The sequence below is a fragment of the Salvelinus namaycush genome, chromosome 3 (assembly GCF_016432855.1).
Source record: "Salvelinus namaycush isolate Seneca chromosome 3, SaNama_1.0, whole genome shotgun sequence".
Taxonomy (NCBI): domain Eukaryota; kingdom Metazoa; phylum Chordata; class Actinopteri; order Salmoniformes; family Salmonidae; genus Salvelinus; species Salvelinus namaycush.
This window is the reverse complement of record NC_052309.1, coordinates 82464737-82488979: the sequence shown is the minus strand read 5'-3', so window position 1 is coordinate 82488979 and position 24243 is coordinate 82464737. Positions and strand designations below refer to the sequence as shown.

The window sequence follows — 24243 nt, the reverse complement described above, 5'->3', positions numbered from 1 at the left end:
CGGTATGAGGATCACCTTGATAAGTTCGACGACAATGCTCCAATTTTGGGGTGTTATGATTATGAAACAGCTACACTTTTCAGGATTCAGGAAATAGTTATATAGAGAACAGTTAGGCTACTCAACGTAAGGAAAAGCAGTATGCTGACAACATTTTGTTCCTTGCTCACCGAACAGGACAGCGACTCATGGGATGTAGTGTGGGCTGTAGAACAAGGCTCAACTTTGGAAAGGCGCTGTCCAAAGTATCCGTGTGTTTTACCATGGTCGTGATTTTCACCTATTTCTTCTACTGTCTTACCGGATTATGTGACTCGGCGCCGAGACAGATGTTCGACCATCATACTGTAAACAGAGACTATGATGTATCGGACCGTACGTACGACAACCTGCTGCCGCCAGCGCGACTCTATCCTCACCACCCGGGCGCACCGACTCCCTGGAACAGGACAGACACTTCAACGGGCGCCGCGCTCCACCGTGCAGACGAACAGGTCGCCACGCTAAAGTGGGTTGAAGGCGGACTGCTCCCACAAGAGATACCGAATAGCCCTAAGGAAAATCTAGCTGCTAACGGCATCCCCATGTCCAACACATTTGAGAGTAAGAAGTTCCCACAAGCCATCATAATCGGTGTGAAGAAAGGCGGAACGCGCGCTCTGCTGGAGTTCCTACGGATTCATCCGGATGTGAGAGCTGTCGGGGCAGAACCTCACTTTTTCGACAGGTTCTACGAGAAAGGACTTGAGTGGTACAGGTAAGGCACATATTCTGCTACTTTACAATGTCCATAGAGTGTTTATCAGCGCCAGTACAAACCATGCGCGGCTTCTAGCCTACTCTGATATTGCGATATCTTGAATCGAATCTGTGAATTGGGGGCTGGGGCTACCTTCCATACATATCAAATCTGTTGCAATACAAACATCTAACATATAATTTAGTTGTATTTGTATTGTTCACAACAGTTTCAGTTGAAGCTGCATGTTGAGCCTTGGAGAAAGATGACACCTCAGCCACTGTAGGATGATGAATGGAGATAGGATGACAGGTAGATGAGGAGTAGTGTTCTCCCCTGGGGAAGCTATTCACCTGTGGAGAACTCTGCTGAAGGTTCTTGTCAATAACAGACATAGATATTTGCACATTGACAGTCAGATATCCAGTACTGTGTGTGTGTGTGTGTGTGTGTGTGTGTGTGTGTGTGTGTGTGTGTGTGTGTGTGTGTGTGTGTGTGTGTGTGTGTGTGTGTGTGTGTGTGTGTGTGTGTGCGTGTGTGCGTGTGTGTGTGAGCATGTGTGTGTGTCAATACAACCCTGCCTGACTTGATGTAGGGCTGGATGTAGATGAAGAGTCTATACGTCCCTGGGGTGTTGTTAATCATCATGACAGTGTTTTAAACACAATTTATTCAGTTCAACATGACATCCCATATTAACATACAATCCATGTCTATTCTATTGGAATGGAATGGTGCACTCCCATTAAAAGCCCATGTCCTCTTGAATGATCATAGGCTTTAACCAGACTTTTTCCTCCTTACTAGCTCTCTGACCTTGCTTATAGCTCATTTATTGAGGAAAAATGTACTTACTATGACTGAGATATGTGATTGTCCCAACTAGCTACAGTATTGTAAGTTTAACTGTAAGTCACTATGGATAAGAGCATCTGCTAAATGACTGAAATGCTAAATGTTAACTTAAACGTTACAGTCTCATCTTTGTAGTTAAAGAGGGTTGAATCAATAAGCACGCCCAACTCATAGTCTATACTTCATATACAGCACGCCCAACTCGTAGTCTATACTTCATATACAGCACGCCCAACTCATAGTCTATACTTCATATACAGCACGCCCAACTCGTAGTCTATACTTCATATACAGCACGCCCAACTCATAGTCTATACTTCATATACAGCACGCCCAACTCGTAGTCTATACTTCATATACAGCACGCCCAACTCGTAGTCTATACTTCATATACAGCAGGAACTGGTCTCAATAGAAGATATATACTTCTTTGCAGTAGTTTGATTTTGGATTTGGCCAAGAGTGAATACAGCCACAGTGTGATACAGGCTGAAACTTATAATGTCTTGGTATATACAGTAAAATCTCCACCCAGGCACTGTAGCTACTTTGGAGGTGATAGGATCTGCTGGTAATAGATGACGCAGCTGACCATAGCTGTAATTGGGGTGTAATTATGGCCCTAGCAACCCTATTGCAGGGATATGGATGTTGATGGCCCTTTACCTGCCTTACTGCAGGCCTATGGAGCTAGAGATGGCTGGAGGTTCTGATTACCTTCAGATGTCTGGACTGGAGGATCCTGCTGGAGAATGTCATAGCTGAGGAGAGAGACTGTTTGACAGCGCCTAGAAGCGCTGATCTAGGACCAGGTTCCCTCTGTCCGTGTAATGTTATTCATTATGATCTAAAAAGCTAAACTGATCGTAGATCAGCACTCCTACTCTGAGACATTTTATGAATAGGGTTTTGATGTTTTCATCCTCCCCAGGGTCAGGAGTTTGTCCAGAAGTTTAATATAAATACTTTTTTACAGCTGATTTATTACTACAACTAGGGCCTGGAGTTGGCTAGGCTAGCCTACTACCAGATCAGGAAAAACTCTGGGCCCCAGGAAAACTATTTCAGGCTGTTACGGCAATTACAGTAAAAACTCAATGAAACAAGTTTCAAATATTAGGAAAATGTCTACACATTTCAGCTGTTTCAAAAACATTGCTCTGCTATTACTATTTAAATCAAATCAATGTTTATCTGTCACATGCGCGGAATACAACAGGTGTAGACCTTACAGTGAAATGCCTACTGTAAGAATTATACTGTAGGAGTGTTGGCTCAACAAGACAATTCTGTTCACACTGCCCTGCTTCAAGGGGGACAACTGTTGGGGGAGTGTCATGCGCTCGAGACATAGCAAGTACACAGTGTTGTAAAAGTACTTAAGTAAAAATGCTTTAAAGTACTACGACTATGTTTTTTTATATATCTGTACTTCACTTTACTATTTATATTTTTAGGCAACTTTTACTTTTGCTTCACTACATTCCTAAAGACAATATGTACTTTTAACTTCATATTTCATATTTCCCCTGACATCCAAAAATACTCGTTACATTTTGAATGCTTAGCAGGACAGAGAAATTGTTAAATTCACACACTTATCAAGAGAACATCACTGGCCATCCCTACTGCCTCCGATCTGGCAGATTCACTAAATACACGTGCTTCATTTGTAAATGATGTCTGACTGTTGGAGTTTGCCCCTGACTAAAAAACAAGAAAACTGTGCCGTCTGGTTTGCTTTATGTAAGGAATTGTATACTTTTACTTTTGATGCTTAAGTATATTTTAGCAATTACATGTAATTTTGATACTTAAGTATATTTAAAACCAAATACTTTTGGACTTATACTCATGTAGTATTTTACTGGGTGAATTTCACTTTAATTTAGGTCATTTTCTATTAAGGTATCTTTTCTTTTACTCAAGTATGACAATTTGGTACTTTTCCCACCACTGCAAGTATGTCAGTTTATATTTGAGTAATACGTGTACTGTAGCTGATATTTTGATGAAAAGTGTAGTAAGTGTGAAGAGGCTCCATGTTCTTTAGTTTGGCCGATTCCTCTGACTGTGTTTGACATGTTTAGGATGACAATGATAGTCAGAGGATTGGGCTACATACAGCACATACTGATCTAGGGTCAGGATTTTGTAACTACAGCACATACTGATCTAGGATCAGGCTATTGTAGCTACAGCACATACTGATATCGGATCAGGCTATTGCAGCTACAGCACATACTGATCTAGGATCAGGCTATTGTAACTACAGCACATACGATGTCATTTATAAAATAGCCTCCAACACTCTACTCAGCAAATTGGATGCAGTCTATCACAGTGCCATCCGTTTTGTCACCAAAGCCCCATATACTACCCACCACTGCGACCTGTATGCTCTTGTTGGCTGCCCCTCGCTTCATATTCGTCGCCAAACCCACTGGCTCCAGGTCATCTATAAGTCTTTGCTAAGTAAAGCCCTGCCTTATCTGAGCTCACTGGTCACCATAGCAGCACCCACCTGTAGCACGCGCTCCAGCAGGTATATTTCACTGGTCACCCCCAAAGCCAATTCCTCCTTTGGCCGCCTTTCCTTCCAGTTCTCTGCTGCCAATGACTGGAACGAATTGCAAAAATCACTGAAGCTGGAGACTCATATCTCCCTCTCTAACTTTAAGCACCAGCTGTCAGAGCAGCTCACAGATCACTGCACCTGTACATAGCCCATCTGTAAATAGCCCATCCAACTACCTCATCCCCATACTGTTATTTATTTTTTTGCTCCTTTGCACCCCAGTATCTCTACTTGCACATTCATCTTCTGCACATCTATCACTCCAGTGTTCAATTGCTAAATAGTAATTATTTCGCCACTACGGCCTATTTATTGCCTTACCTCCTTTATCTTACCTCATTTGCACACACTCTATACAGACTTTCTATTGTGTTATTGACTGTTTGTTTATTCCATGTGTAACTCTGTGTTGTTGTTTGTGTTGCACTGCTTTGCTTTATCTTGGCCAGGTCGCAGTTGTAAATGAGAACTTGTTCTCAACTGGCCTACCTGGTTAAATAAAGGTGAAATTAAAAATAAAATACATTTAAAAAACATACTGATAGGATCCGGCTATTGTAGCTACAGCACATACTGATATAGGATCAGGCTATTGTAGCTACAGCACATACTGATATAGGATCAGGCTATTGTAGCTACAGCACATACTGATCTAGGATCAGGCTATTGTAGCTACAGCACATACTGATCTAGGACCAGGCTATTGTAGCTACAGCACATACTGATCTAGGATCAGGCTATTGTAGCTACAGCACATACTGATATAGGATCAGGCTATTGTAGCTACAGCACATACTGATCTAGGATCAGGCTATTGTAGCTACAGCACATACTGATCTAGGACCAGGCTATTGTAGCTACAGCACATACTGATATAGGATCAGGCTATTGTAGCTACAGCACATACTGATAGGATCAGGCTATTGTAGCTACAGCACATACTGATCTAGGACCAGGCTATTGCAGCTACAGCACATACTGATATAGGATCAGGCTATTGTAGCTACAGCACATACTGATATAGGATCAGACTATTGTAGCTACAGCACATACTGATATAGGATCAGGCTATTGTAGATAAGCCTTTCTCTCATATAGAAACAACATGCAGGAAGATGAAGTGGGAAAGAATTTGATAACAGATAGTTTGAGTTTGAAAAATAAAGTGGGAGACAGTAGAGAGAAAGTGAGCGTGAAATTCTCATCTGTAATTTAATATTTTAATTCTTTTTTCTTAACCTTTATAGCAGCATTTAAACTTAAAACATACGAACACATGGAAACATGGAAACACTTCTGCCACTGATCATTTTAGCATGCTGCTGGTACCCCCCCCCCCTCTCTCTCTCTCTCTCTCTCTCTCTCTCTCTCTCTCTCTCTCTCTCTCTCTCTCTCTCTCTCTCTCTCTCTCTCTCTCTCTCTCTCTCTCTCTCTCAGGCACACAGACTCTCTCTCTCTCCCTCCCTCCCTCCATCCCTCCCTCCCTCCCTCCCTCCATCCCTCCTGCTCTCTCTCTGTTCATTAAGAGTGGCAGATGAAGGAGGTGAAGTGTTTATGTATAATATCTGTGGCAGCACTGGTTTCCAGGAGGCAGGGCAGGGCAGGGTAGTGTGGTACTATGTGTGTTTTAATTGCCGGGGCTGTAGCAGGCACAACACCATCACAATCACATGCAGATGTGGCCACGGCAACTAGAAACAGTGTTCAGTCACATAAGTGATGTCATGAGCAACACATTGTTTGAACGGACAGTTGATGAAATTATACAAAAGCTACGGTACGTACGTTACCAGAACCATTCTGTAGTGCTCAGCTACGGTACGTACGTTACCAGAACCATTCTGTAGTGCTCAGCTACGGTACGTACGTTACCAGAACCATTCTGTAGTGCTCAGCTACGGTACGTACGTTACCAGAACCATTCTGTAGTGCTCAGCTACGGTACGTACGTTACCAGAACCATTCTGTAGTGCTCAGCTACGGTACGTACGTTACCAGAACCATTCTGTAGTGCTCAGCTACGGTACGTACGTTACCAGAACCATTCTGTAGTGCTCAGCTACGGTACGTACGTTACCAGAACCATTCTGTAGTGCTCAGCTACGGTACGTACGTTACCAGAACCATTCTGTAGTGCTCAGCTACGGTACGTACGTTACCAGAACCATTCTGTAGTGCTCAGCTACGGTACGTACGTTACCAGAACCATTCTGTAGTGCTCAGCTACGGTACGTACGTTACCAGAACCATTCTGTAGTGCTCAGCTACGGTACGTACGTTACCAGAACCATTCTGTAGTGCTCAGCTACGGTACGTACGTTACCAGAACCATTCTGTAGTGCTCAGCTACGGTACGTACGTTACCAGAACCATTCTGTAGTGCTCAGCTACGGTACGTACGTTACCAGAACCATTCTGTAGTGCTCAGCTACGGTACGTACGTTACCAGAACCATTCTGTAGTGCTCAGCTACGGTACGTACGTTACCAGAACCATTCTGTAGTGCTCAGCTACGGTACGTACGTTACCAGAACCATTCTGTAGTGCTCAGCTACGGTACGTACGTTACCAGAACCATTCTGTAGTGCTCAGCTACGGTGCGTACGTTACCAGAACCATTCTGTAGTGCTCAGCTACGGTACGTACGTTACCAGAACCATTCTGTAGTGCTCAGCTACGGTACGTACGTTACCAGAACCATTCTGTAGTGCTCAGCTACGGTACATATGTTACGCACTGACTGGGGGTCCCCGTGAGGGTAACACACCTGACCCCTCTGTGCCCGCCGTGCTCAGTTAGCAGAAACTCAACACACTGTTATGTCTGGGTGCACACACACACACAAACACGCACGCACGCACGCACGCACGCACGCACGCACGCACACACACACACACACACACACACACACACACACACACACACACACACACACTGTGACAGCCTCCTCTTGAAGCCCTTTGCTTTGACATGTCAGTGTGTATGAACTTCTGTCCTCCTCTCAGAATACATGACAGCTGCATACTGTCAACAGAGCTTTAGCTACCCGCCAAATGGTCTGTGAATCTCGCTTCTTGTATTTGAATATAATCAACTAAAAATATAGCTTTGAAATGCTTTAAAACGAGAACAACATTATAAACGTTTTATCTACAACTGTAACTTTTTATCTACATTGTGTGACCCTTGGCCTCATGCAGTTTTGGAACCAAATGCGTTGTCATTGACAGAGAGACACATGATTATGGACAGAGAAAGACAGTTGGGGGAGCTGACAGCAGTGCATTGTGATTATATGTCTGGAGCCATGTGTCCTGGACAGTGAAATATGATGACTGCATCTGATTCTAATAGAGTGGGAGAGGGACTGCTCGTGCACTGTCATAAAAAACATTATCATTTATGACTGTCAACCACAGGGACATACAGGCGCAATATGCATACTGAAGAGACTTACAGTTTTTTACAATCACTTTGGCACTAATTTCGGAACCTTGATGTCATTTTTCAAAACTCTAGACACAAAATGTACAACCAATGATCAAAATGCTAATTTTTCAAAACTCTAACACTTTTTCCAATTGCTTGGATACAATACACATAAAGCTAAGATCATTTGTTCATTGAACTAAAATCACCTGTTCAAAATGACACAGCTTAACATCAAAGTATTACCATTTCAAAATGCAATTCACACATTACATCTGAGATGACTGTCTATTCATTTCATTACAATGATCTAACTATCAATTGATATAACTGCTCAAAATGATAAGTAACTGTTGCATTACTCATAATGCATAGTTTTATGGAAACTGACAAACAATATTCCATGTTTAGATCATGAAAGTTTCAGGATAACGAGATGTTTCTATGGTCCCATGTACCACTTTTCCAGACCATGTTTTCAGATTTGACATTACTGTACACTCACCGGCCACTTTATTTGGTACACCTATCTAGTACTGGGTAGGACCCCCTTTTGCCTCCACAACAGCCTGAATTATTCATGGTGTTGTACGTTAAGAGATACCATTCTGCACACCACTGTTTTAAACAGCTGTTATTTGAGTATTTGTGGCCTTCCTGTTAGCTTGAATGAGTCTGGACATTCTCCTCTGATCTCTCTCATTAACAAGGTTTTTTTGCCCACAGAACTGCCGCTCACTGAATGTGTTTTGTTTATCGCACCATTCTCTGTAAACTCTAGAGACTGTAGTGTGTAAAAATCCCAGGAAGGCAGCTGTTTCTGAGATGCTGGAATCACCATGTGCGGCATCAACAATCATACCACAGTCAATGTTGCTTAGATTACTCATCTTGCCCGTTCTAATGTTTGGTCGAACAACATCTTAAGCTCTCTACTCTATATACTCTATATATTGAGTTGCAGGGAGCCACATGATTCGCTGTTCGAATGTAACCTTCCTTGATGAGCTAAATCAGGTCTGTAGAGCTGATGGCATGACCTATGTCATTGTGTGGGATAATGTCAAGTTCCACCATGCTCAAATGGTGCAAGCATGGTTTCAGGCCCATCCACAATTTACCACCCTGTACTTACCTCCATACTCTCCTTTCCTTAACCCGATTGAGGAATTTTTCTCCACATGGAGGTGGAAGGTATGATAGGCGTCCTCACGAACAAGCCACCCTTCTCCAGGCCATGGATGACGCATGCAATGACATCACGGCAGACCAGTGTCAGGCCTGGATTCGCCATGCCCGAAGATTCTTAACAAGATGTTTGGCTAATGAAAACATCCATTGTGATGTGGATGAGAACCTGTGGCCAAATCCACAAGACAGGGTTGATGGAAATATAGAAGTACAGTAATCCTTTGTTTTGCTTTTTACAGTAAGCCAGGTGAGGAACACTGCAGTTGACGTTTTACTGTAGTTGTTTTCTTTTTTTCTATCTAATTATTTTAGCTTTGATTCAAAGAAACCTATGTTGTGATTTCATTGTATTTCATCAATAAATTTCATATTTTGTTCAATGATTCCACTGTGTCTGTAGTATTCTCTCTACTAGTCCTTTTACAGTGATGTATTTACGTGTAGTAGCATAATGAAACATGTGTCACATATTTTGTACTGCAATATTTAATGATTGTACGAACAACTACACAGTGAAACTATCGGTATCTTGTGTGTGGGTGATCTAAATGAATGTTCCTATGGTATTTCACGATAAATGAGTTATTTGAACCTATGATTCTGCAAGTGCAAGGTTTCTTTAACGATATGAATGCACAATGCAATGTTTTGAACATTGGACAGCCTGTGTTACAAGTGATGACCGTTTTGAGTTTTGTGTCTAGAGTTTTGAAAAATGACCACAAGGTTCTGAAATTAGTGCCAAAGTGATTGTTAAAAGCTGTAATACACACACACAATCCAATCCCACGCATTGTCTTCCAAAAATCATTGTCTGCTATAAGACAAAACTGCTCAGACCTCTTTTAAGTGTTTTCCACTGACTTCTCTCTGTGATTCTTGCCAGCTCTTTTCCTCAGCTTTCTGGAGCTTTAGTGTGTGTGTGTGTGTGTGTGTGTGTGTGTGTGTGTGTGTGTGTGTGTGTGTGTGTGTGTGTGTGTGTGTGTGTGTGTGTGTGTGTGTGTGTGTGTGTGTGTGTGTGTGTGTGTGTGTGCGGGGGCGGGTGTGTGTGTGCGGGGGCGGGTGTGTGTGTGCGGGGGCGGGTGGGTGCGGGTGTGTGCGGGTGCGGGCGGGTGGGTGGGTGGGTGTGTGTCTGTGAACGGTACGTCCACGCGTGCTTCTATGCTTGTGAGTGTGTGAGTGCGTGCATGTGTGTGTCTGTGTAGTGTGCATGTGTGCCTACGGACATTACTGAACTAGAAAAAACCACAGAACAGTCCCATCAGAATCAAAAGGGGGATTTAATGACTTTCTGTGTTGTTTCATGGGTTTAAATAGACTTAGGGCCAATGTTTTTCATATGGGCCCTGTGAGAGCCACACCAGACACAGTTGAAACAGGAAAACCGGCAAACCTCAACTTTCCGTGGCACAATGGCATGGATTGTTATGCTTATGTCACCGCGACATGGGCACAATGAAGTACATGAGTTGTCACTGTTTTATATATCGGCCTCCTGTTGTTGAAGACTTTATAATGAACTCATTTGTCTTTCTGCTTTCTTATGAACGTTTTGAATCTTTATTGTATGGAAATGACAAAATGCATCGTTGGCTCATTCTGGGGGGAAAACGTGTCTTTTAGATGGCATGTAAACACCTCTACTTGAAAAGCAGGGAGGGACTGGGAGAAAACAGACTTCTTGGAGATGGTGTGTAAACACCTCTACAGGAAAAGCAGGGAGGGACTGGGAGAAAACAGACTTCTTGGAAAGGCTGATGGTAGAAAATACTCCTATTCACTTTTCAATTTGATTAATGGATTGATGACTAACAAATATTACAAATATTACAAACCACTAAATCATTGTGTGTACCAGCGTGAAACCGCCTTAAAGACTTATTTAAGACAGATGGATCAAGAGAGATCATGGAATTCTATCCAGTCCTATTGAGTTATACTGTGTCAATAAACCAAATTGTATGAAACATGCTTTTCTACTTTTGTGCTTTCTCCTGCTAACACCCCCTCCCCTCCCCCCCAACACACACACACACACACACACACACACACACACACACACACACACACATACACACACACACACACACACACACACACACACACACACACACACACACACACACACACACACACACACACACACACACACACACACACACACACACACACACACACACACACCTCCTAACTTCTCAAATCCCAGCAAGAATGTCACACATATCCCTCCAAAAGAGAACCCTCTTGTGAATAGGACCACTGAATATGCAGTGTAATTTCATACAGTGTAAATTTGTGCCATGTTTCAAAACCTGCAAGCTGGCTTCAAGATGTGTGACATCGTTGACAAAGTCCATCCGTAAGTCAGTGCCTTCTGACATGTTTCACCCAGACAGTGAATTATATGAGAGTAGCTTCTTCATGTATGCCTCTGAGGCAGAGAGGAGATTTATTTGGGTTGGGATCAAACCCAGTCAGACATCACATCAGAAGAGCTACAGTCCAGTCGGACATCTGGACCATAAAAGAGTCAAAAGACCAATAATTGGACAAAAGATCAGAATTGGGCTGCCTGTGTAAACTCAGCCATAGTGTCTTGACTAGACAAAATGGATCTCCACATGTTTTTCATATTGCTTTCATAAAGATGAAAGAATTAGGAATAAGATGCTGTTCACTTGTTCCACTCCTCACTTTCATACAGAAAGATAAACTAGCTACATATTGCAATTCTAAAAACATACAGTAGGCAAGCTGTTGAATGTGTATGTCCTCTTATCATGATTTGTACTGTGTATGAATACAATCAAGCATACAGTACTCAGCCAGTCAGTGAATGTGTATGTCCTCTTATCATGATTTGTACTGTGTATGAATACAATCAAGCATACAGTACTCAGCCAGTCAGTGAATGTGTATGTCCTCTTATCATGATTTGTACTGTGTATGAATACAATCAAGCATACAGTACTCAGCCAGTCAGTGAATGTGCGCAGTGATGATACTGCGTGATTCATGAAAAGATCATTACTGCATTTCAATTTGAGGACAAACTCCAATACGCAAGTGATGTCATCAATATTTTGACAGCTTGTCAATTGGCTGACCTTTACCCCTGACACCGAAGGCCTCAGCCAATCGGATTGCAATTAAATTATAGTATAAATCCTTTCAGAGCAATGGCATAAGGGCACGGGGAAACGTCAATACTACTGGAAATCCCATAGGCTCACAAAGTGCCGTCAATTAAGTCATGTAGTAATCAAATCAAATCAAATTGTATTGGTCACATACACATATTTAGCAGAAGTTATTGCGGGTGTAGCGAAATGCTTGTGTTCCTAGCTCCAACAGTGCAGTAATATCTAACAATTCACAACAATATGGACGTGATGATTACAACAGGTGGATTTTCACTGTCCTTGTTGGTTATTGTTGTTATCAGTGATATGCTCATTGGTGTTATCAACCACATGTAAAAAGATCCATTGCAATGACCATTATGGAAGCCAAACACAGTTTAAATAGGCTGTTTAGCACACAGCTACACCATACTCTCTCTCTACACAGGAAAAAGGTACTGTAGGCCTACTGGAAGCTTGCAGGAGCGGGACACTTCTGTCAAGCTAAATAATACTGAAGTCAATGTATACTTATAACCTTATTGTTGGTGTTATAACCCGCTTCAGAATTCCATGTGTACATTCTGTAAGAATAGTGGAATGCTCAATGATATCAATATGGAAGACAATTATCCTTTCTTTCTCACTCCCCTCCCATCTGTTTCAATAATAATAATAGCATTTGAAACACATTGATCATGCATGACACAATATTGATTAGACAAGATAAATGTATCTCCTATCCATCTGACATAAACTGTAGATTTATGGACGAGTCCTTCTGGTTTCAATCAAAATAAAAACAATTATAATTTTTTTCTGATTATGGATCTGATTTTGTAAACTATACAAGCAAAATTGACACTCACTGCATCAATCCATGAGGCTTGGTCATATCATTAGTACCGAATAAGAAATTCTGTGTGTAAAACTGACTCAGTAATCGATGTTTTCTGGGAATGCTCTAAAATCCGGAAGTTGGGAGCAGAGCTAAAAGGTTGTCTGTCAGAACTATTACAATGTAAACTTACTTTTAATTCGTCTGTCTGCATATCTCAATACATATGGCATATGGGGGTGTAGTGAGATACAATGGGCTGGACAATTCTCTTCTCATCACTCATCTTGAAAAAACGTATACTAAAAACTTGGAAGTCAATCAATCCACCATCATTAACACAATGTAAAAATGTAATGATTTATTATTTAAATGTTGAAAGTGCGTGAGCTATGGAGAGAAACAAAATGGTGCAGTTTGAGGCCATGTGGCAGAAAGTGATGCGGGTGCTGGAGATGGGGGTGTATGCTAGTGGGTCTGGGCAGATCTGATGTAGTTGATGTTTGTATGATGTTGTCGATTGTATGTGTATGTTTTGTATTGTTTATAAAATATGAAAACATTTTAATTAAATACAAATTCCAATTAAATTACGGGTTTTTTCTTCTTTAAATCTTACACAACGATGATTTAACTCTGCTAAACTTACAAAAACATACTATTACTGTATTTGAAGGTAGAACCCAAAATCTCACAGCATCACTCTCAGTCCAGACAATGTATAAAACGGACTGTAAAAGTAACCCATTGTTACAGTACAGTACGCAGGCCTGATTTTCCATTAGAGTAAAGGGGATTTCCCCACACTTCATTCCCTCACTGTCCTGCCCTTTGGCCATTAATGATAAGTAGAGGCTGGATGCCGTGTTGAGTTGTCTAACAGACCAGGAGTGGCTGTGGCGTTTAGTTGCAAACAGAACAGGAAGTGGCTGTAGCGTTCAGTTGCATAGTGTTTTAATAGTGTTGGGCCTGGGTGGGTTGGAGTTAAGGTGGAGGTGGGGGTGGAGTGGCGCCATTGGGATACAGTAGGCTACTAGGCCCTATACTCACACCCCATATGGTGGGAATTATAATAATTTGAGGTGCATTGTGGTCCATTTTTAGCGATCCCAGAAAGTACTGAGGAGACATCAGAACGTTTTGCCATTTTAGCTGCACTCCCAGCAGTAATAAGTCAGTCAGTCGGTCGGTTGGTCGGTCGGTCGGTCGGTCGGTCGGTCGGTCGGTCAGGAGTAGGAAGGAGAAACGTGTTTGTGAGGAGAATGAATAGCTCGCTTCGACAGGCCAAAATGAAATGTTTCAGATGCCTTGTGTTGTCATGCATGGTTTCTCTGCCATCCCCACAAAGAATAATGTTAGGTTAAAAACGATGAAAAACGTTTAATGGAAATAAGCTGAAATTACACTGAGTGCTCACGGGCCAATGGCTTTGTCACACGTAATCAAACTGTTTCAAGTTCTCAATCATACGAGAGCTAAATGCAGTAACGTAAAAATCTTGTAAGTATATGTTTCTAAAGATAACTTTCATTTGTATGTACAGTTGAATATAGAATGGCAGCAGCATGTCATGGACTTGAACAGCGGCCAGACCTGGGTTCAAATGCTATTCAAAATAATTTGAAGTAATTTATTTGTGCCTCATTAACCTTGCCTGTTGCAGTTGAACCAATAGAAAGGTCCCAAAAGTCCAAGCCCCGCCCGCCTGGCAATCATGGGCAGGCTAAAACAAACGCTTAAAGTATTTGAAACATTTCAAATAGTATTTGAGCCCAGGTCTGACAGCGGCTACATGGTTTTTGACTGCTTGGCCTATGTACTTTAATGTGTGTAAATGTTGAAGCCATTAGCCGTTCCCCAGAAAACTCTCCGGCGACGCATCATTGACCTCAGACCCTGTGATGATACTTCAATATGATTGGGCTCTTCTATTCTAGTCACTAATTAGTAATGGGCTCCACTGCACTTCATCTCTAAAAAGAGAAGCCTACGCACACACGCACACACGCATACACGTGCACGCTCAAACACACACACATTTCTTTTTTTACAGATTTGGCGAGTCCATCTCCTCTCTATCACACCTATGATAATGGTATCCTACTCTTGTTTAAGGAGCCTGTTACAAGAGCTTGCGACTATACGGTTCAATATGCATTTTTGTCAAAATTGAGTTATTGACATAGCCTTGTTCTGTTCAATGTTCTCTACCTATATAATGCTCTAAATACCCCCAATTAATGTTGTAAAAACATTAAGATATATTTTTATAAATGCTGAAACCATTCAAATCAAATGAGTGTTCTGAACTTTAAAGCCAATTATCTCAGAATCATATTTTTGAAAATATAGCTTTTAGTCCCAAGCTCTGGTGTAGATACTTCCCCCTACTCTACTATATATTATGTATAACCATTCTTTTCCTCTTCCTGTCTGAGTATGAATGGGTGGATGTGGGCAGTAGAGCCTGGCGGGAGACACACTGTGAATCCACAGGCATTCACCTCCAGTCTGACACACTACGTCTCTGAGACACACCAGATCCTGCTGTCCTGGCCTTTCTGGTGCTTCATTGTGTGTGTGTGTGTGTGTGTGTGTGTGTGTGTGTGTGTGTGTGTGTGTGTGTGTGTGTGTGTGTGTGTGTGTGTGTGTGTGTGTGTGTGTGTGTGTGTGTGTGTGTGTGTGTGTGTGTGTGTGTGTGGAGGGAGGGAGGGAGGGAGGGAGGGAGGGAGGGAGGGAGGGAGGGAGGGAGGGAGCGGGCGGAGAAGTGGTGTGGATGTGAGGCTGTGTCTGGGGTGTGTGGGTAGTGTTACTGTATCTTTCAGACTGTCTCTGACTCCATAGTGTTTGATAGAGTGTCATGGGGGGCGAGGGGGCAGGGGGATTCAAGGCTCCAGTGGTGAGGATGTGTGTGTGCATGTGGGGGGGAGGGGATGTTGCTGTGATTCAGACATTGCACCCCCAGCCTCATAGAATATAATGGGGGAGGGGGAAAGGGGGGGGGGGGTGCAGTGATGTGGATGTGTGTGTGGTATGGGGATATCAAACATTGGCACCCCTGGTCTCTGGCTCCATAGCATTTGATAGAGTCATTTGATAGAGTGGTTGGAGGGAGAGGGACAGAGAGGGTAGAGTGGTATGGTACGGATGTGTGGGTGAGTTCATGGTTAATTCTCAGTCATGCAATCATGGGGGCACCCCCAACTCTGGCTCCATCGCTACAGCTCTGTGGGTTCTGGTCTTTACTGAGACTGGTACAGAATGTTGTTTATTGCTTGGCTAGTGTTGGTGTTCAATCTCAGCAGCCCTGCCAATCCTTAGGCCATGGTGTGTTGCACCATGTGTTGCCCCAACACTGTAGGCGTCTGGCGGCCATGACTAGCGCTGTCACGGTGACCATATTACCGCCACACCGGCGGTCATGAGTCATGACAAATTTCACACACATATTATTTGGTATATGTAAAGACAAGATTAAATCAAGAATAGTGTGATGGGTGACAGTATTAGCCTGTCACTTGATATATTGAATGATATATTATCACCAGCTTAAAGCAAACAGCACATGCTTTTTTGTGCGACTTTTTCAAATCATAGTCGCACACCTCATGTAGCCTAGCCCATAGGCCTAAATGTTTTGATAAGGTTTGTATCACAACTAAAGTGGCCAAATAACGTCTTAAAATGAAGCACATTCAACCGCTTTACAACGGGTGTAGAGATAACTGAGTTTCAAGTTTGGGGAAGATCATTTTCATCATAAAAACACACCTTTATAATAAAAGCAATACATGCATAATTGCATTTGTGGTCACTTGGTGGTATTTTCCTGCTAATGGAACATACGCTTTTTGCCTACTGCCGTGTGTGCATTGCTGCGCTTATAATGTGAAGAAATAGCCTAATAGTTTATCAACATTTTAAGCTAAACGTTCTCATTGCTTAAAAACGTATTTTTTTATGGTAGTGGTTCTATTAATTTGGATCTATCGCATCTGACAACTGTCCCAGACTATGTTTGGAATATTTATTTATGGCACAGAATAGAATAGGTCAACTTTTGTACTATGGGGGATAGTAGATTGACATAAGCTAGTGCTTTTGCTGTTCGTTAGGCCTACTCATCTTGTTGGCTGATGAAAAGTAAACGTGGACAGTTCTTCAGATATATAAAAAAAAAAAAAAAACTTTATTTAACCAGGTAGGCTAGTTGAGAACAAGTTCTCATTTGCAACTGCGACCTGGCCAAGATAAAGCAAAGCAATTCGACACATACAACAACACAGAGTTACACATGGAATAAACAAAACATACAGTCAATAATACAGTAGAACAAAAGAAAACAAAAAGTCTATATACAGTGAGTGCAAATGAGGTAAGATAAGGGAGTTAAGGCAATAAATAGGCCATATCATCAATATGCGCCTCAGAATTGGATAAGGACCCATGCAGTTCCGTCCCCGATGTGTCGGTCTTGACTTGTAGTCTGTGAGAAAGACCCGATCACCTTACTTACTGTGAGAGGTGCTTCGGCATGCAGCAGGGAGAAGGGAATTATAATGATTATATTCAGCACAACGGCCACTGGCCGCAAAAGGCATGGATTTTTTAGGGGGCATTACGGCCACACAAAGTGGATGCAGCCGGGAAATTCGAGGCATTATCAAATGCTTGTCAAATTGTGAATGAGAGACTGATGAAGTGTTTACAGCCTTGATGAAGTGTGTACAGCAGAGCTCATGCCTTTCATGCAACTAGAGTCTTGTCTATTAGAGTCTTGTCTGCTAAATGAACTAGTGTAGCCCAGAGCCATATGGCATAACCAGATCAGGGCCTAACATAAAGACAACTTAGAGTATGCCATTCTGTTCTTCTGAAATAGACTACATTTTCTTCACATCATGTTTATTTTGTCCTGTCTAAAATATTTAATGGATTTATTGTGATGGTGTAGGCTATATTACATGAATTTATTAGACTTTTTCAAATGTAGATGTTCCAAATGTCTGCATCAGTGGCTTGTAGGCTGTGTGTGGAAGACAGGAGATGCTAAACGTGTTTATATTAATGGTCATTTACTGTGAGACCAGCAGTTATTTGCATGACAATCACCGGCTGACAAAATGTTATGACCGCCACAGCCCGAGCCATGACACCCTACTGGCACCACAGCCAGGCCAACACTATGACTGGTCAGCTCAGCTGTCCCTTAAGAAGCTGTCACAAAGACCTGACATCAGAGACAGTTCGTCAGCATGTCGGCCTGCCATGATCCTTGATAGTGTCATAGTGTTGGCCCGGCCATGGCGCCAGTAGGGTGTCTAGTTAAATAAAGGTTAAATATATATATATTTTAAATTCATTGTCACACGTACACACGTCAAAGGCTTCTGTGGCTCTCTTCTTGTACAGTGCGTTTCCTGTTGTAGTGTTTCATCTGTATATCCAATCACATCATCAGAGACCAGTTAGTGTTTTCTCTTTGGGGAAATGGAAGCCTACTCATGCTCTTTTGACATGTTTACATTCTGTAGGTGAAATGAAGTTAAACTGGAAGAATGTTAGGATAGTATCTATACAGAGTAGAGTCAAAACATCCACTGTGCATTTAGAATGTCAATGTCATTTACATAACATCACATAACAGTCATTAAACCTAAAAGGTTCCAGGTTTAAGCCTGATATTGTGCCATGTCATTGAAGGAGAATACAGTAAACAACATGCTATCAAGCTATCCAGAGAGGCAGGAAGCACTGCATGGTGGGAAAGGTTTCCACAGTCAGCCAGACAGCCCTGCCTGTCCCCCAGGCCGTCTGTCTGTCTCTGTCCGACACCCTCTGTGCACAGCAGGACTGCCGGGAGTTGTTGTGTTCTTCAGCTTGCTGTTTGCTCTCCTGCCTCTTTTATGGGGCTGATTTTCAGTCTAATTGGATCTCACAGGCAGAGTTCTGGGTCCGTATTCAAAAAGCGTCTCAGAGAAGGAATGCTGATCGAGGATAAGTTTTGGCTTTCAGATCTTAATGAATACGATTTTATGGGCAGGGGGGGATCTGATCCTAGATCAGCACTCCTACTCTGAGATTCTGTGAATATGGGCCCTGAATACTTAGAGACTACTTCCAACAAGCTCTGTGCTCAATAAGCCTAGTGAGCAGATTCTCCAACGTCCATTTCAACTTCAGCTTCTCTTCTGCCTCTGTGTAAAGTGGAGGCATTATGATTACTTTACAGTTCTAAAGCAGAATGGTGTGAGGTTTATACAAATAAATAGTGTTTCTTGACTGTTGATATTATAAACATTTTGGTACAGTCATGATTCTTAATTCATTGAAGTCTTAGCAATTCACGTTTCCATAGACACAAAACGTCCCATGTTTTTCTTACAGGAAGGCACAGTATGTTGTGTAGTAGTAGTAGTACCAGTACTTTACAGGGTTATGATCGTGAAGGCAGGAAATGTGTCAGCCACATCCTAGCTGCGGGGGTAGCTTATACGCTCCGCTCCAGATTGGTTGCTACATATCAGTCGTATAATCAGAAGCATATCACTTCAGGGTAAAATACCCACATCCTCTAACAGCGGGGACCCACTAGCTAATGTGGCTAGCTCAGCAAAGCTCTCCAAGAAGGCCCAAATAGAGAACTCTACCTTGCCCTGTTGCTCCCTTTCCAAGTGCTGTAACAGTCAGACATGGATGTTTTAGCTAACTCTTGGGCTACAGTTTTAGTTAGCTCTTGGGCTACACTTTTAGCTAGCTCTGGGGCTGTTCCTTGTTTTTATAACACTATGTTGTAGTTAGCTGTACGATTGCTGTTCCTTTTTTTTAATTTCGAAGAATGTCCTATGAAGCACATGTCCCAATATTATACAGATTCATATTGATTGTGCTTGACACTTAAGGCACACAAAGACATTGATAATAGGGAGAGAGTGGCTCTTATTGATTGTGTAATGATGAGGCAGATTGTGAGGGGGATAGATAGGGACCTGGGGAGGGCGGCTAGAAGGGGCATCACATTAACTATTTATAACTATGGAAGGAGGTGTTCTTATGGCCAATTACAGCAATGACAAACATCACTTTCGAGGGGAGACACCCAAGGCCAGACAGGAGACAGACAGAAGAGCCACCCAATCAACATCATCACCTCCATATCTGTTGTCACTGTCCTGCCGTATCTGTTGTCATCACAGATATACAGAGACAGACACATCGATCTGGCAGAGCAGGACTGGGGACAGACAGACAGGACAGGTGATTAACATTTTGGGATGTTAATCATAAATGGGACGTGTTTATTTGCTACATTTAAACAGAAAAGACATTAGCTGAGTATAATGCTGCAGTGTTTGCTCCGTTCCAGACATTATTATGAGCCGTCCTCCCCTCAGCAGCCTCCACTGGTGTTACAGTACCACTGCTCTAGTCTGTCCACCTGCAATTACAGGAGACCTAGTCTACAATACCCCTGTACTTTGACTACAGATGACTCTTTGAACTATTGTAAACTAGTGCTTAGCTCAGGGCTAATAGGGGGTCATGTTGTTGCTCCACTCTGTTGTCTGTATGATTTGAGCCTTTAGAGATTGTTGAAGCTCTCTAGAATGTCAACAGGGTTGAAGGTATTGGTCCACCTAGTAAATCAACTACGTTAAAGTCAAAATATGTTATAGAGAGATTATAGAGAGGAGTTAAATCACTGTTAGTCCTCCTCAAAAACCAACCAAGATGATGCCCACGCTATCAATTTCTGAAATATAATAGCATTTTGAAAAGTCTTTTAAATAAAATATGAAATGTACAGAGGTCACTATCTGTGCTTATCATGACTATAATCTGTTTGAGATGACTTGTTCGTTTGATTCGCTTCCCTCCTTTCTTGGTTTGGTTTTCATTCCAACTTTAGTTAAGCTGAACCATTCTGTTTTAGTGCCATGTCATGTCTGGCAGCAGACACAAGGCCTAATGAACAGTTTGATTTACCCAGAAACATCTCTGAACTGTCGTCAAAGTCTCTGAGCCATCGTCAAAGTCAGTCAGCAACCACTGCCAGAGTCCTGCTGGGGAATAACTGGCAAAATTAAACTAGGATCACACATTGTTTGGACGAACTCTTTGAACTTCATTTGATGGGCGCTTCATCTGTTGTCAAACATAGAAGCAATTGAAAGGACTCCTGTCATTCTTCATTATTGTTTTGGCGAATCTTCAAGACTTTTCATAAAAAACAAACTGACTTTTTCAAGTGCTGGCTGTCCATAGAGAATGTGTTGAAGTTGTTTATTTTCAGTAAAGCCACAATATGGTCTCCTTAAGAATAACAGACTATTCAGATGTAGGATCTTAATTTGGTCACCTTGTTGCAGGATAACTTAGAGTGTATTTAAGGTTTAAAAAGGCTTCTGAAGCTTCTGATAAACTCAGACTTGATTTTCCCTTACGAAAAGTGGATGAACCCCAGCAAAAATGTCCATTAGTTATATTCCACATAATAATTCACATACTGTTGCTGCAGGATTATTTTCCTGCTGTAGCAAACTGACTCAAATTAAGATCCTACATCTGTAGGCTTATGATGTGGATGGATGAATGAATGGATGGATGGAAAAGTAATTGCTATAAACTAACATTTCTTCTCATCCTTTGTTAAGTAAAACAATTTGTTCCCTGAATTCATTCTCACCACAAAACAGCGGCCTCAGACGTCAGTAGAGGATTGGACCGTCTCCATACATTACCCACAAATCCCCCAGACCAGACACACATGGCATTTAACAGAATTTATTCCGATGAATTTAGATGAAGCAGAATTATAGACAATAGAGCTAGGAGTTTTCCCTGGTCAGTACAGTACAGTACAGTAGATAAGATAATTAATAATTAGGTGGGTGCTTACATTTGTAGTATACAAGTTCGTTTTTTGCATATCCCCCTGAGACACCCTCGGAGAGTGGGGTCACGGCCAGAGATCAACCATTATCAACGGCAACCCTGGAGCAATTAGGGTTAAGTGCCTTGCTCAAGGGAACATCAACAGATTTATACTTTAGCTTGATAGTAAACTTCACTGAACTTGATTTTGGTGTTGTTGAGGCAAACAGCCATGTCAGAACATTCACAGAGCAGATAGGAGAACAGATGCTGAGAGGTGACAGAGGCTTATTCATCTGACTGAACTCAATCTAGACTGTTTCTTATGGAACAGTTTCTTATGACACCTCAGTTACATCTTTGCCTACAGGACAGAGTTGGGACTCTATGTGTTGTATCTCTTTCCAGTATACAGTATCTCTCACCAGGGGTTGTCTATGATCTAAGACTAAAAGTAGATGTGAGAAAGGCGGTGTAACTGAGCTAAGCAGCTTAGCTAGCCTTGTGTTTCATAGTAGTCCTGAATTTGTTTCGTCTGGTATTGCTAGATTCTTCACAGAGCCTGCCTGCGGGGGGAACACATCACTCTGCGGTGCAGGAAAGGGGGAGGACAGGGGGCTGGAGAAGGAAGTCTTAAGGAAATTGCTGTTAAGTGGTTCTTGTGGCTTTGGCTCATCAGATCCATATTGGCTCTGTGGCCTCCCAGTTTCCCATGGCTCCTATACCAGGACTGGGATGGGCTGGGGACTGGTTCATAAACATAGACTGTACTCTTTTAATCATGACTGTTTTGGAGAAGGTTTAATTTAGGTATACAGTGCTGGATTTGTGGCAGTTAAGAATGCAAATTTTCATACCTGAGTTTGTAGAGGAAAATAGTGTTTTTGGAAATGAAACATTTCCAGAAAAAAAAATGGACAAAGTTTTGAACTTGAAGGATGTATATCTGGCTCAGACAAAGATGTGTATCTAAAATGATATATCTGTAATGTCTTCTCTATTTCTGTAAAAACACACAGATGTAAGAATCATATCCAATGTACAGTATATTATGAATCAATGTTCCAGCTCTTTATGACACTGCATAGTGTGAAGTTTGTCATGTTGTTGAATGACAGTAACTGATTATTCTCCATGTCTGTTGTCAGGAACCTGATGCCTCGGACCCTGGAAGGTCAGATCACCATGGAGAAGACGCCCAGCTACTTTGTGACCAAGGAGGCTCCTCGTCGCCTCTGCACCATGAACTGCCGCACCAAGCTCATTGTAGTCGTCCGCGACCCCGTGACCCGGGCAGTCTCCGACTATACCCAGACGCTTTCTAAACAACCCGGCCTCCCCTCCTTCCAGAGCCTGGCCCTCAAGAATACCTCTACGGGATTGGTCGACACCTCGTGGAGCGCCGTGCGCATCGGCCTGTACGCCAAGCACCTGGAGAACTGGCTCCAGCACTTCCCCTTATCTCACTTCCTGTTCGTCAGCGGCGAGCGGCTGGTGTCCGACCCGGCGGGGGAGATGGGCCGGGTGCAGGACTTCCTGGGTCTGAAGAGGGTGGTGAGCGACAAGCACTTTTACTTCAACCAGACTAAGGGATTTCCCTGTCTGAAGAAGCCAGAGGGAAGCAGCAGGCCCCGGTGTCTGGGGAAGTCCAAAGGAAGGCCTCATCCACAGATCTCACCAGAGGTACTGCAGAGGCTCAGGGACTTCTACAGGCCATTCAACCTCAGGTTCTACCGGATGACTGGACAAGACTTTGGATGGGACTGAGCCGTCCACCAATGTTACATGGAAAATCAAACTAAAGGATGAAAATGATTACTTTAAAACATGTGGAGAGGTCACTGCTTTCATCAAGACAAGAAACACAAGACTGACATTACATTTGTCAATGAGGGAACAGGGGTTCTAGGTTACCACTTTGACTTGTGACATGGTATGCATTATACAAAATGTTGGCATTTTTTGGTATTTTATGGAACAGTGATATAAAGCTGTCATTTATAGTTTCAGTTACAATATTTGTATGTTGCTACATGTAAGAATAATGTAAGAACTAATTGTTTTCCCAGTGTAAAGTACATGAACCAGGAGATAAGGATAAATGTCACAGTAAGTAGACCAAAGGACGTTGATGACTTGATACCTCTGTGTGAGGAGACTCATGTTACAATGAATTATACAAAGGATTATAACTAACCTGTTTCTGACCAGCGTGTGTGTATGTGTGTGTATGTATGTTTGTGTGTGTGCATGTTTAAGATACCGTAAGAAAAGTTTATTTATTGCAATATGTGTACGTAGCTTTAATTATTCTTGTGACCACCCAATTAAGCAACAAAACCTTTCTTTATCAGGGTTGACAATCCTTTTCTTTTGACTTTTGACTTGTGTTTTCAATGGTACTGTAGATCTAAAACCAAATGTGTAACTATCTATCATTATCTGTCAAGTCAATCTAATACCAGACCCTGTTTACAGCATTTCCATTGGGACAGTATTACATTGGATGATGAACCTCTATTACATAGACTTTGTACACATAATCCTTTTTCTTCCACTTGGGTAAAGAGCTAATTATGATGTGATACTTATTTCACCTTTTAACTCAAAGTTATTT

The 24243-nt window shown here is 42.2% G+C and overlaps 1 protein-coding gene across 1 annotated transcript; it reads left to right on the top strand.

Annotated features, from left to right (window-relative positions):
• Nucleotides 1-329: 329 nt before the first annotated feature.
• LOC120044076 (heparan sulfate glucosamine 3-O-sulfotransferase 6-like) lies at nt 330-24037 on the top strand. Its single transcript, XM_038988664.1, has 2 exons — nt 330-757; nt 22775-24037. The coding sequence occupies exons 1-2, from the start codon at nt 330-332 to the stop codon at nt 23391-23393; spliced, it is 1047 nt and encodes a 348-aa protein (XP_038844592.1). The 3' UTR covers nt 23394-24037.
• Nucleotides 24038-24243: the final 206 nt, after the last annotated feature.

What these genes read in the sequence shown, in the direction of transcription:
- LOC120044076 (XM_038988664.1), top strand. Translation starts at nt 330, where the DNA reads ATGTTCGACCATCATACTGTAAACAGAGACTATGATGTATCGGACCGT. An exon ending in AAAGGACTTGAGTGGTACAG is followed by an intron (nt 758 to 22,774) that starts GTAAGGCACATA and finishes GTCTGTTGTCAG; the next exon opens with GAACCTGATGCCTCGGACCC.